This window comes from Parambassis ranga, chromosome 24, assembly GCF_900634625.1.
Source record: "Parambassis ranga chromosome 24, fParRan2.1, whole genome shotgun sequence".
In the NCBI taxonomy this organism is placed as follows: Eukaryota; Metazoa; Chordata; class Actinopteri; family Ambassidae; genus Parambassis; species Parambassis ranga.
In genome coordinates, this window is record NC_041043.1 from 15,637,155 (window position 1) to 15,660,397 (window position 23,243).

General features: G+C 46.2%; 1 protein-coding gene across 1 annotated transcript in view; it reads left to right on the forward strand.

Moving 5' to 3' along the window:
- Positions 1 to 22,429, forward strand: part of igf2r (insulin-like growth factor 2 receptor) — a 32,957-nt gene extending 10,528 nt beyond the window's left edge. Inside the window, exons 15-50 of the mRNA XM_028398167.1 lie at positions 827 to 977; positions 1,103 to 1,271; positions 1,351 to 1,466; positions 1,567 to 1,723; positions 2,357 to 2,533; positions 2,626 to 2,721; positions 2,793 to 2,894; positions 3,029 to 3,191; positions 3,278 to 3,454; positions 3,531 to 3,677; positions 4,239 to 4,414; positions 4,558 to 4,645; positions 4,743 to 4,952; positions 5,043 to 5,173; positions 5,986 to 6,089; positions 6,350 to 6,483; positions 6,574 to 6,770; positions 8,537 to 8,663; positions 8,748 to 8,879; positions 9,718 to 9,877; positions 9,960 to 10,068; positions 10,596 to 10,677; positions 10,819 to 10,952; positions 11,889 to 12,038; positions 12,133 to 12,291; positions 12,372 to 12,582; positions 14,531 to 14,765; positions 15,039 to 15,175; positions 15,266 to 15,383; positions 15,788 to 15,934; positions 16,033 to 16,217; positions 18,222 to 18,408; positions 18,516 to 18,656; positions 18,742 to 18,811; positions 18,889 to 19,179; positions 19,263 to 22,429. Coding sequence (XP_028253968.1) covers positions 827 to 977; positions 1,103 to 1,271; positions 1,351 to 1,466; positions 1,567 to 1,723; positions 2,357 to 2,533; positions 2,626 to 2,721; positions 2,793 to 2,894; positions 3,029 to 3,191; positions 3,278 to 3,454; positions 3,531 to 3,677; positions 4,239 to 4,414; positions 4,558 to 4,645; positions 4,743 to 4,952; positions 5,043 to 5,173; positions 5,986 to 6,089; positions 6,350 to 6,483; positions 6,574 to 6,770; positions 8,537 to 8,663; positions 8,748 to 8,879; positions 9,718 to 9,877; positions 9,960 to 10,068; positions 10,596 to 10,677; positions 10,819 to 10,952; positions 11,889 to 12,038; positions 12,133 to 12,291; positions 12,372 to 12,582; positions 14,531 to 14,765; positions 15,039 to 15,175; positions 15,266 to 15,383; positions 15,788 to 15,934; positions 16,033 to 16,217; positions 18,222 to 18,408; positions 18,516 to 18,656; positions 18,742 to 18,811; positions 18,889 to 19,179; positions 19,263 to 19,421 — 5,429 coding nt within the window. The 3' untranslated portion in view covers positions 19,422 to 22,429. The remainder of the gene's footprint in view (positions 1 to 826; positions 978 to 1,102; positions 1,272 to 1,350; positions 1,467 to 1,566; positions 1,724 to 2,356; positions 2,534 to 2,625; positions 2,722 to 2,792; positions 2,895 to 3,028; positions 3,192 to 3,277; positions 3,455 to 3,530; positions 3,678 to 4,238; positions 4,415 to 4,557; positions 4,646 to 4,742; positions 4,953 to 5,042; positions 5,174 to 5,985; positions 6,090 to 6,349; positions 6,484 to 6,573; positions 6,771 to 8,536; positions 8,664 to 8,747; positions 8,880 to 9,717; positions 9,878 to 9,959; positions 10,069 to 10,595; positions 10,678 to 10,818; positions 10,953 to 11,888; positions 12,039 to 12,132; positions 12,292 to 12,371; positions 12,583 to 14,530; positions 14,766 to 15,038; positions 15,176 to 15,265; positions 15,384 to 15,787; positions 15,935 to 16,032; positions 16,218 to 18,221; positions 18,409 to 18,515; positions 18,657 to 18,741; positions 18,812 to 18,888; positions 19,180 to 19,262) is intronic.
- The last annotated feature ends 814 nt before the right edge of the window (positions 22,430 to 23,243 follow it).

Consider the following 23,243-nt stretch of genomic DNA (forward strand, 5'->3'; position numbering starts at 1 on the left):
AACCACTCTGGTCTCAGATGATAGGTTCTCTTCTAGTGTTAATTGTAGGGGGGGTGAATTTTTTTACAATCCACTCGTTTCAATTGTATTCGGACTTACGCATAATTATGGGCGTTGCCGCTTGAGTGACAGACAGTTGACGTATCACAGCGTGAGTTTCCTGCTCCCACGATCGCGCGCCCCCCTAAACCCCGCTCGTGCTCCCCCTCTTTGTCCATATTTGAGAGTTTTGGTGGACGTGACGCTGCCAACATGGCGGCGGTCATCACGTCCCGGAACCTCCCACCGAGCCTCAAAACGGCTCTTCAGGACCAACTGGTGACGTCACGGAAGCTCTGTCCATAGTTTTTACTGTCAATGGAATGCACTGAGTTTCTGGACGCTTTACCGTACATTTCAGCATAGTCGCGCAGCATTTTTAAACTGTAGACAGCGCGACCGTGTTTCTACAAAAAGTAGATGGGATGATGCAGTACAGCAGCGTGGAAGAGACAAGGAGGGTTGGGAAGACGTTACCGGTAATGCTCAACAGCTGCCTTTTGCTGCCTTTGTTTAATATGTACCATGCACTCAAATAGTTTGAATTGAAGACGCAGACATGGTAAAAATCCAGCTGACTCCTCAAAGTGCAGAAATTTACTGCATGAACCTTTAAACCTAAACTTCTATTTTGGTTTTAAAAATGTTTATGATCCTTTATGACTTCATTTACTCAACTCTGCCACCTGGTGGGGAGCATCTGATGGTGGCGCATGTACATTTATATTCAGAAAAACCAGATGGGAGCTGAGAGCTCCTCTTTAATCCCACTTGTCTAACCTCACAGGATTCTTTTTCAACCTGTCGGCACTCTCCAAACCCAACGGCAGCTTTTACAACCTGACAAGCGGCAGCTATGACTACTACATCAACGTCTGCGGTTCAGTCAAAGCCGCCGCGTGTCCAGAGAAGGCCGGAGCATGCCAGGTGGCGCAGAGGTGAGGAGGAGGAGACGTGCAATTTTATCCACAGTTTACCTCTCTGACTCTCATCCTGGCCCAAATGGACACATGATGTTAAATAACACAAACAACGATCACATTTCTTTTTTTCTTTTTTTTAGTTCTTGGAGTCTTGGGGAAGCAAACTCCCATCTGTCCTACTACGATGGTTTGATCCAGCTCACCTACAGTAACGGCTCCCAGTACAACAACATAGAACACACCCTCAGATCCACTCTCATTTCCTTCCTATGTGACCCCGAAGCTGGACCTGGACAACCTGAATTCCAGGTAAGCTCCTCCCCTTCCGTTTTCTTTCCACTGTTTAAACCACTGTTTTTTTTTTAATACATGCTCTTTATGAATCCAGACTGAGGACAACTATACATATAACTTCCGCTGGTATACAGCCTACGCTTGTCCTGAGAGGCCTCACGAGTGTTTGGTGACGGATCCCAAAACTCTGGACCAGTACGACTTATCCAGGTGAGGCATAAAAACAGAGACGTATTAAAAAAAAAAACCAACAACAACTACTTTCTAACTAAACTCAGCCTTCCTTCCTTTTGTCTTTTTCTGTCTTCAGCCTGTCACGTTCTTCTGGGACAAACTGGCAGGTGATGGATTTGTCTGACACCACGAACCTGAACAAGTACTACATCAACATATGTCGGCCCCTCAACCCTGTGCCGGGCTGCGACCACGACGCATCCGTCTGCCAGATGAAGTATGAATACGAAAAGGTCTGTAACAGCGAGTTGTACATACTCATTTTTATAATCACATGCTCACTGTTAATGCAGGAACTACTGGGCCGTTTTTAGGGTGGGCCACTTCTTCATGCATGTTCCCATCGACAGAACATCCACTGAAGGGCCTCTTTAGGACACGATGGGGCTCGTTTTGTCATAAACAAAAACACAAAACGTGACTTAGCAGGCGGCTAACAGAACACCCTGAAGTGGTCCTATGGGGGGGAAGTTCCCAGGCAGTTCCTGCAGTGGAAAACACCCATTGTTGCATTAATATTTTTTTTTTTGGTGGTTCCCTTTTGGTCAAAGGGTTCTGGGGTAATAACAGCCAGTTAAGAAGGAATTTCCACTAATGGGAACACACTGATCACAGGATCAATAGTCCCTGTGGTGGAAAAATGTGTTATCTGGATGAGGTTGTTTTTCACAGAAACAAACAAAGGGCAAAGAGATGTAAAAGAAACTGCTTATAGTGCGTATTGTTGCCGATTGAGAGGTATCGATTTACCGCTATGAAAACACAACGTCCGCTCAGTAAAAGAACTCTTTACCTCTTGGCCATAAATGTGTGTAGACGGTCTTTGATGTGATATTTAGGGTCCTTTTCCTCGTCTCTGTCCTCAGGGCTCTCCCAAGGAGGTTGTGTCAGTCAGTAACATGGGTGTTTCCAAACGAGGTCCGGTCATTGAGGAGCGGGACCGACTGCTTCTGGAGTTCACAGACGGCAACATTTGCATGTCGGACGGGCAGAAGCTCTACTACACAACACGCATCCACCTGGTCTGCTCCAGAAGGACTATCGTAAGTGAAGCCAGAGCAGAGCTCAGCTTTCTAACGCTGAACATCCTGCGTCGGTCTCCGCTGTAACTGTTTGTGCGCTCTTCACTGTGCAGTCTATGGGCCCACGATTCCTGACAAACCAGAACTGCACCGCAAACTTTATATGGGAGACCACAGCAGCCTGTGCCATCAGAACCACAAAGAACAACGTGAGTTTCACAGATGCTGATGCAGATAGACTTTACCTGGTAAAATGTCTGAACATCTTTTTGTGCCTCAGAGCTGTTCTGTGGTCGACCCCAACACTGGGTTTGAGTTCAACCTGCAGCTTTTGGCTTCTGAGAGTGGATACAACACAAGCGCCAATGGAAAGGACTTCCTGGTAAGACAGACACTCTGATAATACGTAAAAGCCCCTTAACTCTGGTTGTAGTAAGGCGCTATATAAATAACGGTTGATTGATTGATTGATTGATTGATTGATTGATTGATTGATTGATTGATTGCTCCCTGCAGGTGAACATCTGCTCAGATGTAGAAAAATGTGGAAAGGGTATGGCTGGCTGTGAGCTGGAGAACGGTAAGCCCATCAGTCCTGTCGGCGTGGAGAAGACGCTCCAGTACTCCACTGACGGCATCATGAAACTTACCTACAAGGGCCCACTGGACGACCCCACAGGTACCAGACAACACAACGATTTAAACGATCAACTTTGTCCTTCTGTTTGGAATCAATCGATCGATATTCTTCTTCTTCTTCTTCAGCGACTCGGGACACCTTCACTATCAACTTTGTGTGTGATCCAAACTCGAACCCTGGCTCGTTGAAACTGCTGCATGAGGACCTGAGCACCTTCCCGTCACATGTGGTCCACAATTGCCTCTTTGAGTTCTCCACGGCTCTGGTCTGCATGCCTGCTCCTGTTGACTGCAGGATCGCTGGTATGGAAACAATGTACTGTCATCTCCTCCCATAGTGTGTGTGTGTGTGTGTGTAAATATTCTTTATAACCTTTAGATTCCCATGGTATTGAGTACGACCTGACTCGCTTGATCCGGAACGAAGATGACAGTCCCTGGATCCCCATAGACCCAGATCAGGCCACATCGCAGAGCTTCTACATCAACGTCTGCAAACCCCTGCCCCGTGTGAAGGACTGCCCAGGTGAGCAGACTTCCATCCAACCCCGGGGCCATCAATGTATCCCACAATGCATCATGAATAGTAGTGTCCCTTCGATGGTCACTGCGTTAGGATTATGTACCATCATGTACAGATCAGAGCACTCCTCACTGCACTGGACTGCATATATGACATCACTGTGTTTCTCCCTGGGAGTTTTGTCCTTCGGGTGAACCTGTTTGTGTCTCAGTGTCATCATGGGTTTAAAATGGACCAGGATGTCCTGGTTCTTGTTGTTAGGGGGTCTTGTTTTTGCGGCTTTGATGAGTGCCCAGATGTGGTGTTGCTCCTCCTTCTTCCCCTCTGAGCTGGTGGGTACAGGTTGTGCTCTGTGCTGCAGGGTCCTGACGACTCCCAGCTTATGTTCCAGTGGGTGGTGGGAACATGTCTTTGTAGCTCATTTTTAAATGGACAAATGTAGCACAAGCAAGAATATATCTTAGATTTAATCACGAGTGGATTATTCTTTGCCTCATGGCCAATATCAGAGCGTATAATGCGCTGTTTCATCACCCAGAATTCAACACTTTGTCCTCTCCACAGTGGGTCCTTTGGGTGCCTGTGGTGTGATAGATGGGAAAAAGTACAACCTGGGATACGTGCAGTCGAGCCCGCAGGTGGCGGAGGACGGCTCCATCAGCATCATGTACCAGAACGGAGATGTCTGTGGATCGTCCCGCTACTCGACACGTATCATCTTCCAGTGTGACGATAACCCTGTGAGTATTATCGGAGCTCCGCCCACTCTTAGATTATCACATACCACACCCATGTCATAATCATGGATGTTACTGAAAAGCTGTTTTCACTGATTTCTTTCATTGTTCATTTTAACTTTGTGTGTGTTGTTGTGTACATGTAGGGCTCCCCCATGTTTGACCGTAAAGATGGCTGTGAATACGTCTTCATCTGGCGGACATCAGAGGCCTGTCCTATCAGGAAAGCGCAAGGTAAAAATTAAAAAGCCTTAATAAAACCTCATCATCAACTCCATCAGTGGTCATAATGATTTTTTTTAATATGATTTGTTTAAATGTTTCCTGTCAGGTAAAAACTGTCGGGTTCGTGACCCAAAGAGCGGCTACGAGTTCAACCTGAGCTCTCTTAAGGGCCAAGATTACTCCATCCACAGCGGCAAATACACCTACTACCTGTCTGTCTGCGGGGCGCTGCAGAAAGACGTGTGCACCCACCACGACACTGGCATCGAGTCGGTCTCCTCCTGCCAGGTGGAGGGAGACAGCCACAAGATCGCAGGTATGACCCTGTAAAAACAAACAAACAGTCACATGTGATTTTCTGGGCTTGTAGTTGTGTGTCATCACATCTGTGTGTTTTCCTGCGCAGGAATGTCAAACCAGATTTTGACTTATGTGGGAGATCAGATCATCCTGAACTACACCAACGGAGAGACCTGTCATAAAATCTACCAACGATCCACAGAGATCCACTTCTCCTGCCACCCTGACAGGCATCCTGTAAGTTACAAAGGAAGATTTTAGCAGGAGTTTTGTCTTTTATTTCCACATCCACACCATGTCAGCTGCTGCAGAACTGCTACAGTATGTTTTACCAGAAGAGCATCTCTCAGTACTGTACTGTTACTCTTTAAAAAATCCTTCGGAGTGTCCACATGCTCATACCCTGTGCGCAATAAAGACAGAATCACGCGGTTAGGACCGGCCCAGGGGAAACCTAGCCGTAACATAAGGTGACTTTCCCCCTCCTTTTCCGACTCCTAAGGTATATAGACAAAAATACTGACGCCGAAAAAATACAGGTCACTTCCCCGACTTCCTAACGAACAAAACTGGAAAAAACGAATAAACAAAAATGGCTTCCTACCCCTACTCAAATGTGCCTGGTATATAATATTCACTTAAATTCAATTACACACAAGGTAAAGACCAAAACTGCGAAACCAAATTACACAATCTAGCATCTATAATCTAATGTCATATATTATCAATCGAAAATCGAGTGCAGACTTCTTAAGATGTGGAAAGTAGAGAAAGAGCACCGGGCGGCTGTCTTGGACGGTTTTAAATTCTGTGTCCTCCAATCCTTGAGCTCCACCTCATACAGCGGCAACACACCAATAGTATGCTCCCCCCTGTAGGTGGGGAGGGAGAACACACAACACACACACAACACATATGACTGAGCTCTTCGGCCAGCCTGGCCTCTTCAATATCCTGATGGTTAAACAGACAAAGTTATGGTTAATGATTCTTCCCAGCACTTTTAGTGACTTCCTGTGTGTGTGTCTGTCTGTGTGTGTGTGTTTCAGGGAGAACCAGAGTTCATTAAGGAGACTTCAGACTGCACCTATGTGTTTGACTGGCCCACCGCGCTGGCCTGTGTCCCCATCAAAACCACCAGCTGCTCCTACAAGTAACCACCCTCTTCCTCCTCTCAGCCATCATCCTCCTCTTCCTCTTTCTGTAGTCTGTGGTGTTTCTCATTTACTTGTAGGTTTACACTTTAGCTTGCCACTTCTCACAGAGGTTAATGTTAAACGATGATGAGTTCTTTGATGGGAGGCCACAGACCTTTCTCTTTTATTTTATTTTTTCTTCCTTTACTGATTGCAGACTGTAATTGTTACCTGAAATGTAACCAGAGTAAACTCTTTGTCCCTGTTCTGTCCTCAGCGACGGCCACGGTCACTCTTACGACCTCTCTCCTCTGGCTATGACCTCCGAGAACTGGGAGGTGGAGCTCTCCACCACCAGCACAAAGAAGAGCTTCTACATCAATGTGTGCAGGTCGTTGGTGCAGCAGGGAGGTCAGTGCGCATGCAAGCGAGCAGTAAATCTGTAAAGACCAGAACTGAAACCCTGACCCTCATGTTGATCCTCTGCTCAACTCACACTAGATTCCTCACAGTGTCCCTCCAACGCTGCGTCCTGTATGAAGTCTGGAGATGAATATGTGAGTCTGGGGCAGGTGGAGTCCGGTCTTACATGGGACAGAAACGTCTTGAGGCTTGACTACATCAGCGGTCAGCGCTGTCCCGATGGAAGCAGGAACAGAAGCAGCATCATCCGCTTCAAGTGTGACAAAGACAAAGTGGTGAGACAGGCACTCTATAAACAATGATGGGAGTAACTCATTACAAAAGTATTATATTTCAGTAGGGATGTCCCGATCAGGTTTTTTTGCCCTTGAGTCCGAGTCATTTGATTTTGAGTATCTGCCGATACCGAGTCCCGATCCGATACTTTCAAGATTCCCTATAAAGGTGGCCTATAAAGGTCTGTGTGTGTGTGTCCAGAGCGCCACGCTAGGTGATTTCAGACACTCATCGACACGTGGAACCCCGAACCCAGGACCTCTCGCACCAAAAGCAGCTGTCATACCCCTACACTACAGGACACAGAGCCACCCTGCACAGAAGGCGTTAACTTTGAGAGCCCTAATAAATATATATCCGAGTCCTGATCAGGAAGCAACGTCCGATTCCAATCGAGTCTGAAATCACGTAATCGGGCCCGATTTCGGATCACGTGATCGGAGCGGGACATCCCTATATTTCAGTTTTTAACCAATAAACTTTAGAAAATATTGTACTCGTTACAATCTCAGTAGCGCACATTACAACAGTGCATTTCAAGTTAGAATTTACTGTCATTACGAGATGACAGATTACTTCCTGTTTCTGGATTACGTTACGCCACGTTACGATTAATTACGTCACATTGATTTCAGTTTCAGTTTGTCTGAGAAAAGGGCAACAACATAACAGTCAAGTGCATCTATGTGCGACACCTCAGGAACTATATAAATATCGTGAAAAACAGCTGGACCAGTACCATGCTAACGCTAAGCTAACTGAGAGAGAAACAGAAATTAATGAAGCGTAAGCTGTGTCCACTCAGAGCAGCCATGTTTCTACTGTGATATCAACAGTGACAGTAAAAACTATGGACAGAGCTTCCGTGACGTCACCCGTTTGTTTCTGAAGAGCCGTTTTGAGTCTCAGTGGGAGGTTCCGGGACGTGATGACCGCCGCCATGTTGGCAGCGTCACGTCAATTAAAACTCCGAATATGGACAAAGAGGGGGAGCACGAGCGGAGTTTAGGGGCGGGCGATCGTGGGAGCAGGAAACTCACGCTGTGATACGTCAACTGTCTGTCACTCAAGCGGCAACGCCCATAATTAGGCGTAATTTTAAGTCCGAATACAATTGAAACGAGTGAGTTGTAAAACAATTCACCCCCCGTACAACTGACACTAGAAGAGAACCTATCATCTGAGACCACAGCGATTTTTTTGTACCAGGCTGTAAACATGTTCTTTTCTGCTGTGAAGTCGGCCATTTTAACATGGGAGTCTATGGGAAATTACTCGCTTTTGGAGCCAGCCCCCAGCTGTTGCAGCGTGAATTACAAGTTTTGACACTTCCGCATGGGCTTCAACTTTGAGCCCCGAAGGTTGCCGCTTGGATATCAAGTAAAAAATAGGATGTGGGTTAATCAGGCTCTAGGTGGCACTGTAGTGAGCTCTTCAGCTGAGTTTCCTATAAAGATAAATTCCACAATCGGCCTGATGTTCTTCGTTTTTCTGCTTTTTGTGCAGTGGCCGTTGCTTCCTTGTCATGTTTATGTGGGTATTTTTATCAAAGTAACTAAGAAGTAACACAAAAGTAGTGTAATGCATTACAATTCAGAGACAGTTATGTAATATACCCAATTACTTTCAAATGACAGTAACCAGTAATATGTAATGTGTTACATTTTGAAAGTCACCTGCCCAACATGGTCCAACACAGATGACAGATCTAACACGGTTCAGTTAGTCAGCTGATTAAAAGTGTGTGTGTGTGTCCTCGCCTCAGGACTCCCGGCCCACTCTGATCTCTGAGATTGAGAACTGTGTTTACACCTTCCTGTGGCTGACAGCCGCTGCCTGCCCTCTGAACACCACCCAACACGACAACTGCAGGGTCGCCAACCCCGCCACAGGTCAGACCCTCTGCTTACATCATATTCGAATGAAACCGGCTCCTTCGAGGGGATTCATGGTGATTTTTTTTTTTTCTCCTCCAGGTCACTTGTTCGACCTGAACTCCTTGAAGAAGGAAGAGGGTTACACAGTGTACGATCATCGGGAACACAGGAGGATGTACCGCATGAACATCTGTGGGAGTGTGAGCAACGCTGGGTGCAGCCCTGAAACAGGTACGTACATCACCGAGTACATCACTGAGTGGGTTTTTAAAACTCTGGAAGTCCCACATTAAGCTTTAAAGTCCACATGAAGGAGTGAAAGACTCACACACACTTTTTCTGGCAAATACCAGGGAGCTCAGCAGCTCTCACATCTTCTAACTTCTGTGCTCAAACAGGCAAGTAGTGCCTGAATTCATGATAAGTCATGTGACACTGCAGTGTTCTTTGTGAGGTCGATCAGGTCATTCAGTTATCTGGTGGTTTGTCTCATTTGTGCACAAAAAAAACACACGTTGGTCTTTAACTAGAGCTGTATTTCTAGTTCATGATGTGCAGCTGTGAATAAGTTAACATTGAACTGGCTGGAACCGCAGATTGTGTTGCATCATAATCGAAACTCTCACTTCTCCTGTGGTTGATGTTTAGTTGTGTGTTGGTGAAACACTGACGACTTGCATAACGACTGAAGCAAAGAGCACCAGACGAAGTACAATCAGAGATCTTCTTAAACTATTGGATTTTCTTATAAAACTCCTGTCCCTTTCCCAAGAAATAACCCCATCCCTCCTGCTCAGATATTTTTTTTTATATATATTGCAAAATTGTAGATTTTGGTTGTGTTCCCCACACAGAAATATATATATATTTCTGTCATAAATATATTCAGCACTCTATTTATTCAGTAATAAATAGTGCTGTGCATTCTTCATTTAGCATTGCTCATATTAGAATGTTTAGATGTCGGTATGCTTATAAAAGTCCCACACGCTCTGACCCACTGGCGATTTCTTGGAGCTCAGACTTCCTGAATTTTCACTAAATGGTGTATTTTTAATATGTGTTACAGCTGTGTGCATCAAAGATGCCACCACAGCAGTGAGCGGCGGTCAGGTGAGCAGGAAGCTCTCGTACAAGGATCACGTGCTGGAGCTGACGTACGAAGAAGGAAGTTCCTGCCCGGCAAACCCCAAGCTCAAACACAAAACCATCATCCACTTCATCTGCAGGTAGGCCTCGGCCTGAGCTCTGCACTCACAGTTTGTTCAGTTCACAGCCACTCAAACTGTCACTCCATGTATGTTTGCACAGGCCCCCCACCATGGGCTCAGCCCCCCCAGAACCGGTCCTCATCGACTCGGACGCCGAAACCTGCACACACTACCTCTCCTTCCACACCCCCCTGGTGTGTGAAAAGCCTGTAAGTCTCTTTTGTTTCCGTGCTTTCAGTCAGAGTACAGTAAGAAAACATTCATTGTGGGAAGTGAGATGAGAAGGAATGTGTTGTTTTTGTCATGAGCAAATTAAGAAAAAGAAGAAAAACGAGAAAATGCTCGTACAGATGTTATTTACAGCAGCAGCTCATAATTATAGGTGAAGAAGCAACGAAGGCATTTCTTCATCTTTATGTGGAAAATATGGTGCATTCCTGCACAAATTAGCACTAAATTGGCAATTTCACAGAGAAAATAGAGTTTCAGTGGAGAGATGTGAACAGGTGAAAACACAGTGAGCCGCTCAAGGATCGTCAAACGTTTTTTTCTGCAGTAGACGTGTCACATTCCCTAAAATCCTTTTTTTAGGGCTCAGTTGCAATTAGTCAAATGAAACAAAAGCTTACAGAATTATAACATAACAGGACACAGATGGGTGAATTCCTCAAGTCTAATAATTGTTACTATTCAGAGTGCCATGACCTACAGTCGGGGTTGTTTTCCTCTTTTTAAGGTGACATGTTCAGTTAGGAACGGGTCTGCTCTGATAGACCTGACCCCTCTGATTCACGTCAGCGGATACTACACGGCGACAGGTCAGTGAGTTCACATCTTCAAGAATACAAACGTCAGTCGTCCGTGTTTACGCTCTCTCTCTCTCTCTCTCTCTCTCTCTCTCTCTCTCTCTCTCTCTCTCTCTCTCTCTCTCTCTCTCTCTCTGTGTCTCCTCCTCTCAGATGAAGCCGTGGAACAAAGTGACGGATCTCCAGATTTTTACATCAACATATGTCAGCCGCTGAACCCCATTCCCGGGGTCACCTGCCCGCCCGGAGCCGCCGTCTGCATGGATCCTGATAACGGACCACCTGTGGTGAGAAACAGCCCAACGACCGCACAGCGCGCCGCATCTTCACACAGACGTGTTCCCAGGGACCTGAAAGAGTGACGGACCTGCTTGGACACTCCTGTTATTAAAGTTTGCTAATGAGATTATATTTATTTGAACTCCTTGGTACATAAGGCGCTAGCTCTTTGCTAATTGTTAGCATCTCCCAAACAGGTCCGTCACTTTTTATGGTTTGTAAAAAGCTCCCTGTTGTATTTGCGCTGCCTGTGTTGTCAAATGTCCTTAATATGTTGCTATATTTTTAATATTTGTATGAGTTTTCTGTTGATAAAGGCCCCGTTCACACTGGAGAAAGTCATTCCAGCTAGAGTAGGATTGTATCTGGATAGTCTTTAAATTGGATACGTTCAGACCTATTTTCAAATCTGGTTATCACACAAGTGTGTCCGCACTCAATCCGGCTTAATCCAGCTTGTTTGTGGTCCTCCAAACCACTAGGTGGCGCCTCGTAATATACAGTCCGTTCAGGCCACGGTAGGACCGCGTGTGCGCATGCGTCGTGCGGTTTTTTGTCCCGTGTCCGGCCCCGCTAACCGGAAGTAGCACATCGCTAACCGGAGGTAGCATGTTGCTAACCGGAAGTAGCATGTCGCTAACCGGAAGTATCAAGTCACTAGCCGGATTCGCTCACCACATTTGCGTTACACCTGAGCCACATTTTAGTAGTATCTAGGTGGATTTAGCCGGATTGAAATCAAACTGGATACAGCCGGATTCAAGGTGTTCACATCTGGATACATCTGGATGCGGCCTGAATCCCGCTTTAGCCAGATTTATTTCCCCAGTGTGAACAGGGTATAAGTAAGTAAATTGAACTACATACCTTCGATAGACCGTTAGACGTATGATGCTGCCCTCTGTGTCTCTGGAGCCTCTCTCTCATCCTGCCCTTGCTTACAGGACATCGGACGGACTACCAGCGGCCCAGAGCTCAACAGTGAAACAGGCGAGGTGTCCATCACTTACCACAGCTCCACCACGTGTGCGTCTGACCCGGCACAGAACTACACCTCCACCATCATCTTCACCTGCCAGAGAGGCCTGGAGCTGGTCAGTTTTCAGACCTTTAAGAACACACACACACACACACGCTTTGTGTGTTTATGTCTGAAACAAACTCTTACGTGTTCACATCTGTACCCAGGGCTCCCCACAAATGCTGAAACGACAGGGGTGTGTCTATTTGTTCGAGTGGGCGACCCCGATTGTCTGCTCAGATGCCACTCACACCAGCGGCTGCCAGCTCACCGACTACCAGCTGCAGTTCACCTTCAACCTGAGCACGCTGTCCGGTGAAGTCCAGGTGAGCTGTGCACCATCGTTACAGCTGTATAAAGTATAAAGCCTCCCTGTCACCAACGCTGTGCCCTCTGTGTGTGTCAGGTCAACGGGAACTCCGGCACGTATAACATCAACGTCTGCGGCTCCGTGGCAGAGCCGGCCTGCAAGCAGAGCGCCGTCTGCAAGGTGTCCGGCTCGGGTTCAGAGAAGACGGCTGCGTCGTTTGGAAACAGCAAAGCCATGACCATGGACTTCAAGCATGAAGAGCAGGCGGTGCTGATGCAGTACGGAGGAGGAGATCCGTGCCCGCCCGGTGAGTCCGCACACAATGCGATCTCCCAGGAGCTAGTTTGAAGGACGAAGGTTTAGAACAGACCTGGGCAAAGTACGGCCCGCGGGCCACATCCGGCCCGCTTGCGTCTTCAATGCGGCCCGCGGACTCGTACACACAATAAAAAAAAAAGAAGGCATCAAAAGTCAGCTGTCAGCACGGCATTACCAGTAACGTCTTTCCAACCCTCCTTGTCTCTTCCACGCTGCTGTACTGCTTCATCCCATCTACTTTTTGTAGAGACACGGTCGCGCTGTGTACACTTTAAAAATGCTGCGCGACTATGCTGAAATGTACGGTAAAGCGAGAAGAAACGCCACAGCGCATTCAGATGTTACCGCGGTGCCGACATCGTCATCTGCTCTTAAAAAGCTCAGACCTTGTCCAACTTTGAGAGCTTTGGGATTGTTTTTAAAATTAGTTTTAACTCTAATGGTTTTCTTCTGTAAAAATATCTTTACATCATCTGTGCTGCTCTGCTCTGTGCGGGAGTGTTTTTCAGCATACAACCAGCACACACTCAGTGGACCTGGACACACACAGAGGACAGAGGAGAGAGCAGTAAACACACAGACCAGTTCACATCATCAACTCCCTCCGCCACACATTGATTCTGAGCCTTTTTTCCGCCAATGCGACTTTATAATATCGCTATCTTTCCATTCATTCAACTCCGCGCAACTCTCTCTCTCCCTCCCGTCCGCGTTCACACACACGTACACACATAAGCGCGGATATGTTCACAGAGAAGACGACCAACGTTCTTGATAATGGAACATCGCGCACCCTAACTCAGCACAGACAGAGCTGGTAACGCAGCAAACATTATAGGTGATTTAAGGTGAAACGCGGTTGCGGTTGAGATAAACTACGTCATATGACAATAGTCACATATGAATAATAACACCAAAAGCTGTTTTATTAATCAGTTAGTTGCCTTTAGTAGTTCCATATATCTGATTATAGTATATTAGCTATTAATGTAGCTATTAATGTATTTATGTGGTTATATCACATTATTTATTTTAACCTTTATTTTACCAGAAAATGTCATTTTACAAAACAAGAACAGGCTGATATATGAGGTCAGTGTTGACTTCATATAGTGAAATAAAAACCTTCAGCTTCAGATGTTTTTGTATGTTTTTGTGGCCCTTTGCTTTTCTAATGGAAGTTTATGTGGCCCTCGCAAAAAAATAATTGCCCACCCCTGGTTTAGAATCTCTCTCGTCTGAAAATACATGTTTATTCTGTCATTTTTAATGAAATAGAAGAGCTACAACTGTACAAATGTAAAGAGCACTTTGCACTTAAATTACCTCATTTTCAAACCGAGGTCGGTCCGAGGATATAAAACAACTGAAAATCTGATATGAACTAAAAAGCAGAGCTAAAAGAAACGTTCAGGACAATTCATGGTTACAGTAAAAATTCAGACTTTTATTAAAGCTGAAAATCTGCGGCTCGTTGACTCCTCCTGAGCCCCGCTGATGAGAAAGACCCTGATCTTCTGGGAAGCCGCTGAAGGGGAAGCGTGTCCGTTTGTGTGTTGTAGTGACCGCTGAGGGTGAGGTGTGTGTGTTCCCCTTCATTGTCATGAAGAACTTATACACAGAGTGCACCAGCGCTGCCAGGACAGATGGCAAGAAGTGGTGTGCCACCACCGCTAACTATGACACGGACAGGAAGTGGGGATTCTGCAGCGCAGGTGACGACTCGTTGTTGGCGTGTTGGTGAAGCTGGTGACAGGGGGAGGTGTTTCTGTTCTGCAGCGCTAACACTCTGTTTTCTTTCCCTCTTTATGGTTAGACAGCAGGACATGTTAAGATTAGATGGTGCATTCAGGGACGTGGGAAAATGCAGTTATGAATAAAAAAAAAAAAAGGTTCTTATTTGGAAAAAACAATGATCATCTTGTTTTCTCCTGCAGCTTCTGCTATGCGCCAGTCCTCCATTTTGTTTACGTGCGACCAGACCGCAGGCCGCGGATCACCCACGCTGCTCTCAGAGACAGCCGGGTGTTCGGCCACGTTCCAGTGGCGCACCAGTGCCGTTTGTCCCCCGAGGAAGATGGAGTGTAAGCTGGTGAGCCAGCATCAGACCTTTGACCTCAGAACCCTGTCATCCCTCACGGAGCCGTGGAAGTTCAGTCACGGGGGAGACTCGTGAGTCCGGTTCTAGATTCAATTTGTTTAGAAGCTAAAGAAGCGAAATGCTTGTTGGGATATATAGTTTTATTTATAAAACATCAATATTCTATAAGATTGAATTCATAAATTTACAAGTCACACGTCTATGAGAAAAAACATCATCAAACATCTATTGTAGCATCGTAATGGAAACATATGGTAGAAATAATAGTAATTCAACAAAGAAGTCATATTTCTTAAAGCTTGCAGTCGTCCCTCAGTTTTCTCCTGCTGTGACTCTGTCCTCAGGTATTTCATCAACCTGTGTCAGGGGATCCAGGGAGGACTGCCTGGCTGCCCGCAGGGAGCGACGGTGTGCCGACGCTCAGCAGCAGGAAAGACCGAGACCCTGGGCCGAGTCTACACTCAGAGGATGAGCTACACGGGTCAGCGGATGGGTTCTGTAACATCAGTGTTTTATGTCAGTGAAGACATTTTCCCCTAACTTATATGCTCTGTTGACACTTATTCCACAGATGGAAAGATCTCTGTCAGCTACACAGCAGGAGACGACGTCTGCGGCAACGGCGTGAAGGCGAAGACGACCATCCAGCTGAGCTGCAGCTCCACCATGGGACATCCTACGCTCATCAGGTAACACGGTTTCTGACGCTCTGCGTCATTCACGTGTTGGGTTGTGAATCTGCAGCTGCACACATGAGTCTTAGCTTCGTTGAGAACAGACCTTATTCTACAGAAACACTGATTTACTGCTCGGCTCAGAAGTCCAGTTAATGACAGAACTCAGTGTTTGTCTTTAAAGTTAAAGTTTTCTTTCTGCGGCGCCATTTCAGGACGGAGACGGACTTAATGTTATTCACAGTCATGAGTCTCTCACATCACCTGAAGTCAAAGGAAAATTTTATCTCTTTGGATTGAAGAACATTTTTATTTTTGTATTCAAACACAATCAAACTTTTGTCACTTAATTAGTCTGACAGTCCTAAATGTTGCTCACCTCCATATTTGTCTGTAACACACACATTCCGTGTGTGCAGCGCCGACCAGGCTTCCTGTGAGTTCCTGATTGGCTGGGAGACTCGCTCGGCGTGCGTGGTGAAGCAGCGTGAGGTGGAGGTGGTGAACGGGACCATACAGGTTCCCGACACCGGTGCCAGCCTCAGTCTAGGAGCACTCTACTTCAGGTAACACACAGACACACACACACACACACACCACCTGTGGCCCACTCCCAGTCCCTCCACGCTGTGATGATGATTGTTTGTTTTTTTTCCCCCCTCAGCCACCATCAGGCCTCCGGTGACATCCGTCCCAACGGTGACCGCTACATCTACCACATCCAGTTGTCCGGTATCACCAATAACTCCCTGCCCAGCTGCCTCGGTGCCAACATCTGCCAGGTCAAACTCAACGGGTCCTACAGACGCAAGATCGGCTCCTCCAGCAAAGCCAAGTATTACATTAAAGGTAATTTGTCATCACATAGAAAACTGAACTTTGGCACAAATATGGACAAAAACGCAGTTAGCAGGCAAACTAGCTAAACATACACTCAACAAAAATATAAACGCAACACTTTTGTTTTTGCTCCCATGTTTCATGAGATGGACTTGAAGATCTAAACTTCATTCCAGATACACAATATTACCATTCTTCTCAAACATTGTTCACAAATCTGTCTAAATGTGTGATAGTGAGCACTTCTGCTTTGCTGAGATAATCCATCCCACCTCACAGGTGTGCCACATCAAGATGCTGATCTGACATCATGATTAGTGCACAGGTGTACCTCAAACTGCCCACAATAAAAGGCCACCCTGAAATGTGCAGTTTTGTCTCACAGCAAAATGCCACAGATGCCACAAGCATTGAGGGAGCGTGCAATTGGCATGCTGACAGCAGGAATGTCAACCAGATCTGTTGCTCGTGCATTGAATGTTCATTTCTCCACCATAAGCCGTCTCCAAAGGCGTTTCAGAGAATATGGCAGTACATCCAACCGGCCTCACAACCGCAGACCACGAGTAACCACACCAGCCCAGGACCTCCACATCCAGCAGGTTCACCTCCGAGATCGTCTGAGACCAGCCACTCAGACAGCTGCTGAAACAATTGGTTTGCATAACCAAACAATTTCTGCACAAACTGTCAGAAACCGTCTCAGGGAAGCTCAACTGCATGCTCGTCGTCCTCATCGGGGTCTTAACCTGACTCCAGATCGTCGCCGTAACAGACTTGAGTGGGCAAATGCTCACATTCGATGGCGTCTAGCACGTTGGAGAGGTGTTCTCTTCACGGATGAATCTCGGTTTACATTGTTCAGGGCAGATGGCAGACAGCGTGTGTGGCGTCGTGTGGGTGAGCGCTTTGCTGATGTCAATGTTGTGGATCGAGTGGCCCATGGTGGTGGTGGGGTCATGGTATGGGCAGGCATCTGTTATGGACGAAGAACACAGGTGCATTTTATTGATGGCATTTTGAATGCACAGAGATACCGTGATGAGATCCTGAGGCCCATTGTTGTGCCATACATCCATGAACATCACCTCATGTTTCAGCAAGATAATGCACGGCCCCATGTTGCAAGGATCTGTACACAATTCTTGGAAGCTGAAAATGTCCCAGTTCTTGCATGGCCAGCATACTCACCGGACATGTCACCCATTGAACATGTTTGGGATGTGCTTGACCGGCGTATACGACAGCGTGCACCAGTTCCCACTAATATCCAGCAACTTCGCACAGCCATTGAAGAGGAGTGGACCAACATTCCACAGGCCACAATAGACAATCTGATAAACTCTATGCGAAGAAGATGTGTTGCACTGCATGAGGCAAATGGTGGTCACACCAGATACTGACTGGTTCTGAGTCCCCAGACCGCCAATAAAGCAGAAACAAAATGCACATTTCAGGGTGGCCTTTTATTGTGGGCAGTTTGAGGTACACCTGTGCACTAATCATGATGTCAGATCAGCATCTTGATGTGGCACACCTGTGAGGTGGGATGGATTATCTCAGCAAAGCAGAAGTGCTCACTATCACACATTTAGACAGATTTGTGAACAATGTTTGAGAGGAATGGTAATATTGTGTATCTGGAATGAAGTTTAGATCTTCAAGTCCATCTCATGAAACATGGGAGCAAAAACAAAAGTGTTGCGTTTATATTTTTGTTGAGTGTATTTTACCTTGTCATCAAACATGTTGTCGTCCCAGTGTCGGTGGTTTGAAAAATGCATCCTTTATTTTTAAATGTCATCTTTCATTATTGCTTGAAAACCAACAGAAAACCCTTAATTTGAATTTTCTGATGGTCCTTGAAGCAGCAAATGAGCTTTATAAATTACCTGACTTGACTTTTTTAGCATGTTCTTGCGGTGGACTGCACAAAGACGTGCAGGACCCCCCCCCCCCCCCCCCCCCCCGCCGCCCTAACAAACAGCACATCGTGATAATCTCTCCCATCAGGTGGAAATCTGGATGTGATGGTGCCATCGGATTCAACGTGCGGACGGGAGAAGACCAAAATGGTTTCGTCCACCATCATGTTCCACTGTAACCCCGCTGCGGGCGTCGGCATCCCAGAGTTCCTGCTGGAGACCGACGAGTGCCAGTACCTGTTCATGTGGCACACCAACGCTGTGTGTGGTCTGACGTGAGTAGAACGTTTCTATAACAACAGCTAAAGGTAGATTTTTTTTTTTTTTTTTTTTTTTTAAGTCCAGACAGCAAATAAATATTGTCTGAATTTGTTCCTTTCAGAACTGTTGACACGCAGACATATGATGATGGCGGCACTGCTCTGTCGAGACGCAGCCAGGCGGTGGGGGTGGTGCTGAGCCTCCTGTTGGTGGTTCTAACCGTCTGCCTGCTGGGGCTGTTACTCCACAAGAGAGAGAGGAGGTGAGGCCTTCATTCCATTTTCTTGTTGACTTTGTTGGTCTTAACAAATTACTCACGTTTTCGCTCATTTCCTGTTTCGGTCCAGGGAGCTGGTGCTGCAGAAAGTCGCTGGCTGCTGTCGGAGAGGGAACCAAGTCTCCTATAAATATTCAAAGGTGGCTGCACCTTAAAATCAGGCTGGGTTCTTTAAGAGCTGCTGCATTTGTGACACCTGCTAACTCTACGTCCTCAGGTCAACATGGACGAGGACGGAGGTGAGGACGAGATGGAGTGGCTGATGGAGGAGCAGGAGGTCCCTCTCACATCATCATCCATCTCCTCGTCCTCCCACCGTGGCAAAGGTAACCATAGCAACGGCCACATCAGGACCAAGCCGGTCAACACAGACGGGCTGCGCTCCTTCTCCCTGGACGAGCAGGAAGACGACAGCGAGGATGAGGTGCTGAGCGTCCCGGGCGTGCGTGTGGTCAAGTCCTCCGGACTGTCCAGGAACTCCACGGCTCATCGCAGCGCCTTCCTCCAGGTGGGTGTCGCCACGAATCCGTCGGTCAAAGCATTCATCAACGCCCCGATGTGAAAACCTGACCAGGCGGCCTTCTTTTTTAGGAGGAGAGCGACGAGGACCTGGTCGGCCTTTTGGACGACTCGGACAGGAAGAGGAAGAGCGGCAAACGTCGCTCTGCAGGCCTTAATCACGGTAACAGCACGGCAGCCGGCAGGAAACAGGATGAGGACGACAGTGACGAGGACCTCCTCAGGGTGTGATGTCACATCCTCTCTCCTGTTTTCCCCTCCACCCAATCTGGACTCTTCTCTCTCAGTGAATGTCTCCATAATAGCAACAATGAAACACCGATGACGTACTGGATCCGAACCTTTCCTCTGTTTCTGGGGTAGTTTTAGTCGGGCTGCACCTTCACCTGACCCGCTCAGACTCTGTCCTGTTCACTGTCCACAGCACACACGTCCTTTTTTTATTTATTGAAAGCTCCTTAATTTAAAACGATCACCGGGTCCTTCTTGTCCTGTTTTCTTGTAGTTTTCTTCCCTTGCTGCTCAGTTCTGCTGATCAAACAGGCCCGTTTAGACTCTGAAAATAAACAGAGTGAGACGTCTCAGCGCAGAGACGTGACCGAAAGTTGAATTATGTGCCAGCACTTTCCAGGTCTCACTGCATGTTAGAGCCATATGTTTAAAAAAAATAGCCAAATGGAGCAGGAAGGGGGCAATGATGAGAAAAACATGAGAAAAAAAAGTGTATTCTTTGACATAAAGGTAACGCAATGTGTAATTTTTCCAAAAAACTGTTCAATACTCAAGTAATAGAGGGAGAAAACTACACATTTATTTGAAAAGGGATTAATAAAGTCAAATTTCTTTTCTTTTTTTCTTCTTTTACAAAGGAAACCAGCTTTATATTTTGAACCATATGGCCCTAGGTACTGTAGAATAGTATCTTATTTTGAAGGTCTTGTCGGCCATTGTTGTGCAGCTGTGTTGAACTGAGCGGCTGAGAAGCTCCGCAGTGAATCAGTGAGTCAGATTTCGGGAGGCGGCGAAGGCGTCGGCTTGTTGTTGTTTGTAAAAAGGGAACGATGACGCCCGTTTGTCTCTTCTTGCTGTTTACAGTTGCTGTTATAGCAGATTTCTTTCTTTCCCCCTGAAAAGAAAGCACGATGCCTTCCTGATGAATTTACTTTGCATTTTCATCGATGAATCATGTCCCGCGACTGATTGATTTTTGTCTTGTTTTGATCAGAGACGTTGTACATAGATGATAATGTTCTATAATATGGACCTTTTGTTTGTTTGTTTGTTTGTTTGTTGTTGTCTTGAGTTGCTCATCGTTTGTTTTTATGATTATTTAAATGGTCGTCTGAGTTGATTATCTTGTATGTATCTTTGTTCTGGGTGATAATGGAGATGGCCTTAAGTGTGAATGGACAGTAGATGGAAGCGATACTTGAGACTGCGTTGGTTCGAAGCCCCGCCCCCTTTCCCCTCTGCTGCCTAAGCCATATTTCTGCTGGCACTAATGTGTGTCTGGAAGCAGGCTCGTTTCTAGTATTGAGTGAGATTTTAACCCAGTAAAGCCAAGTTTTCTTAGTGCCGTGATCAGCCGCATGTGATGATGATGATGATGATGATGATGATGATGCAGGAGAAAGAAGGATGTCAATGGGAAACGTCCTGCAGTGTTTAGTCCACATTAGAGTGACTAACAAACACAGTATGAGCAGTATTTGGGTGCCGGTCCACTCATAGGTTGTTTTCTTTCAGTTTCAAGTAAGTTTGAAATGTCTCCGCTTAGTTCACTTTGGTTCTTTCCTCGCTTCTTCTCTGATCTGCAGATAGACTAGAAGCCGATGACGTTTTCTGCTTTCCGCCTCCTTGTGTCAGCGTGCTGAGAAACGTTGCAGTGTTGCACTTTAGCGTCGGTTTGCAGCATGATCAGTGGAAGTACCGGAGCCGTCGCAGTCGCTTCTCTTTCAGGCGGCAAATCAAAGTGTCAGAGATTCTAAAATGTTCTATTCGTAAACCTAACCAAGTGGTTTTGTGCCTAATGCTAACCAAGTGGCGCCTGAAGGTGAACTAAAATGTATAAATAGTGATTCAAAACAAAAGCAAAGAACGATGTCAACGTTCCACATGAGTTTAACAGGAGCTAGCGGCTAGGACAGCTAGCAGCTAGGACAGCTAACTAAAAAATGCTCTGATTAGCAGGTTGACAGGACATCGGCAGCAGTGTTGGTAATAAATTCATCATCGCTTTAGTTTTTATGTGTTTTACATCAATGGAAATTAATGGGAATTTAATATATTGCACCAAAACTAGAAATGTGCGGACGCCATTTAAACATTAGAACAGAACAGATCGCATTTCCACTTTTTATCAGTATCAGTCCACTAAAAAAAAAAGACGAAGTAATTAACAGACGTTCACCATTCAGGGTATTTCTAAAGCTTTGTACACAGATTTGTTAGAGCAGCTTTTGTAAGACGCCACCCCCCCCACCCCCACCCACAAAATAAACATATTGGAGACGTCAGTGTTTTTTATGGATGAGTTTGAATTGTGCCAAGACAGTGAAATGTAACAGAATTCAGTGTTGGTGTTTTTATCTCTCGGAGCAGTTGGATCTTTTAAAGGTTCCTTCTGACCCTTTTTCGAGGCTCCAGACAGTTCAAGAAGAATCCGAGCTTTTCTCTAAAGTCCCGCCTGTTCGCTCGTTTATGTCTTTGTACAGTAAACATTACATGAATGAAATGATGAGGAGTGTTTATTACAGGTGAACTCTACCTTTAAAGGCACAGAATGACCAGAGAGCAGACTGAACAGGGCAGGTCCACAGAAGCAAAGCCTGACCCTGTCTGACGGAGGCTCAATGTGTGTGTGTGTGTGTGTGTGTGTCTTCGTATCTCATCTCATCTAAAGAGACGTGGTGGCACTCCTCGTCAGTGAGCAGCAGGAGGCGCTGTCTTGTATGTGAATTTTGTTCCTCATCGTTGCATAAAGTCTGTTTCTGCTGTATTTAGCACCAAAGTCTGTGTGGCTCATCTGCATGGTACGGTACCGAACCTTCACAGAGACGTCACCGGACAGGAAATGGTCCGTGGCGGTTCGGTACGATGGAAGATCATCGTTGTTTCCGTTGGTGTAAGTTATGATGTCTGAGCTGTTTTCAGCTCTTTGCCTGTTTTCCTATTTAAAAACAATTGATGTAAAAATATTGCATTATTTGAATAAATAAGAGATCCGCTGTTTGACTCTAGAGTCCAACTTTTCTGAGCTTTCTTGACACTTGGACTTGACACTTGACTTGAAGTGACTGGAGAGACTTGACTTGTTCTTGACAACCTTGTCTCAGAGGACCTGACTTTGGGTGGACTTGTGAAAACCTTTGGTTTGCACTCCAGAATGACTTGATTAGAAGTGGTCTGGAAGCATTTGTGTCTTGTTGGGGACTAGTCAAAATCATTGACTGTATATAAAGATGGACGACGTGACAGCTCCACAGAAGTGAGCCCCAGTTGTCTGGATTCCCCCCGGTGGCCAGCTGCAGTATAGATAATGATTATAATTGTTGCAGTCAGCAGCCAAGCTGCTGGTTTCCCATGGTGGTGGGCCGGGGTTTGGGTGGCTTCACCGCCTCTGCACCCATTCTGGATCCAGGATGGCGTCTTTTTCCAACATAGCTTGTTTGGAGTTGGAGCCACGTTCCTGTGTGCAACCCTAGTTGGAGACATGTCAGGGTTAATGTTGAACTTCAGTTGGACTTGACCTTTGTGACCTTTGTTGACTTGGTCTTCAGTAGAGTCAAAGTACTTCAGCTTTGACTTGCTCCTGATTCTCTGTAATTCAGGCTTCGACTTGTCAGTCAAGTCTTGTTAGACTTCTCTTTATGGATTTAACACTTGACTTGAACTCCCACATGTCTGGAGGACCCAAAAGATTTAGACCTGAGACTACAGCTGGTCTTGTTCTGGGGTCTAGGGTCTTGGTTTGGACACTTCCTTAAAGGATTAGAGACATGATATGTCCCCTCTCAGGTCTTCTCATGTGTTTTAGACCTCTGTGTCTGACAG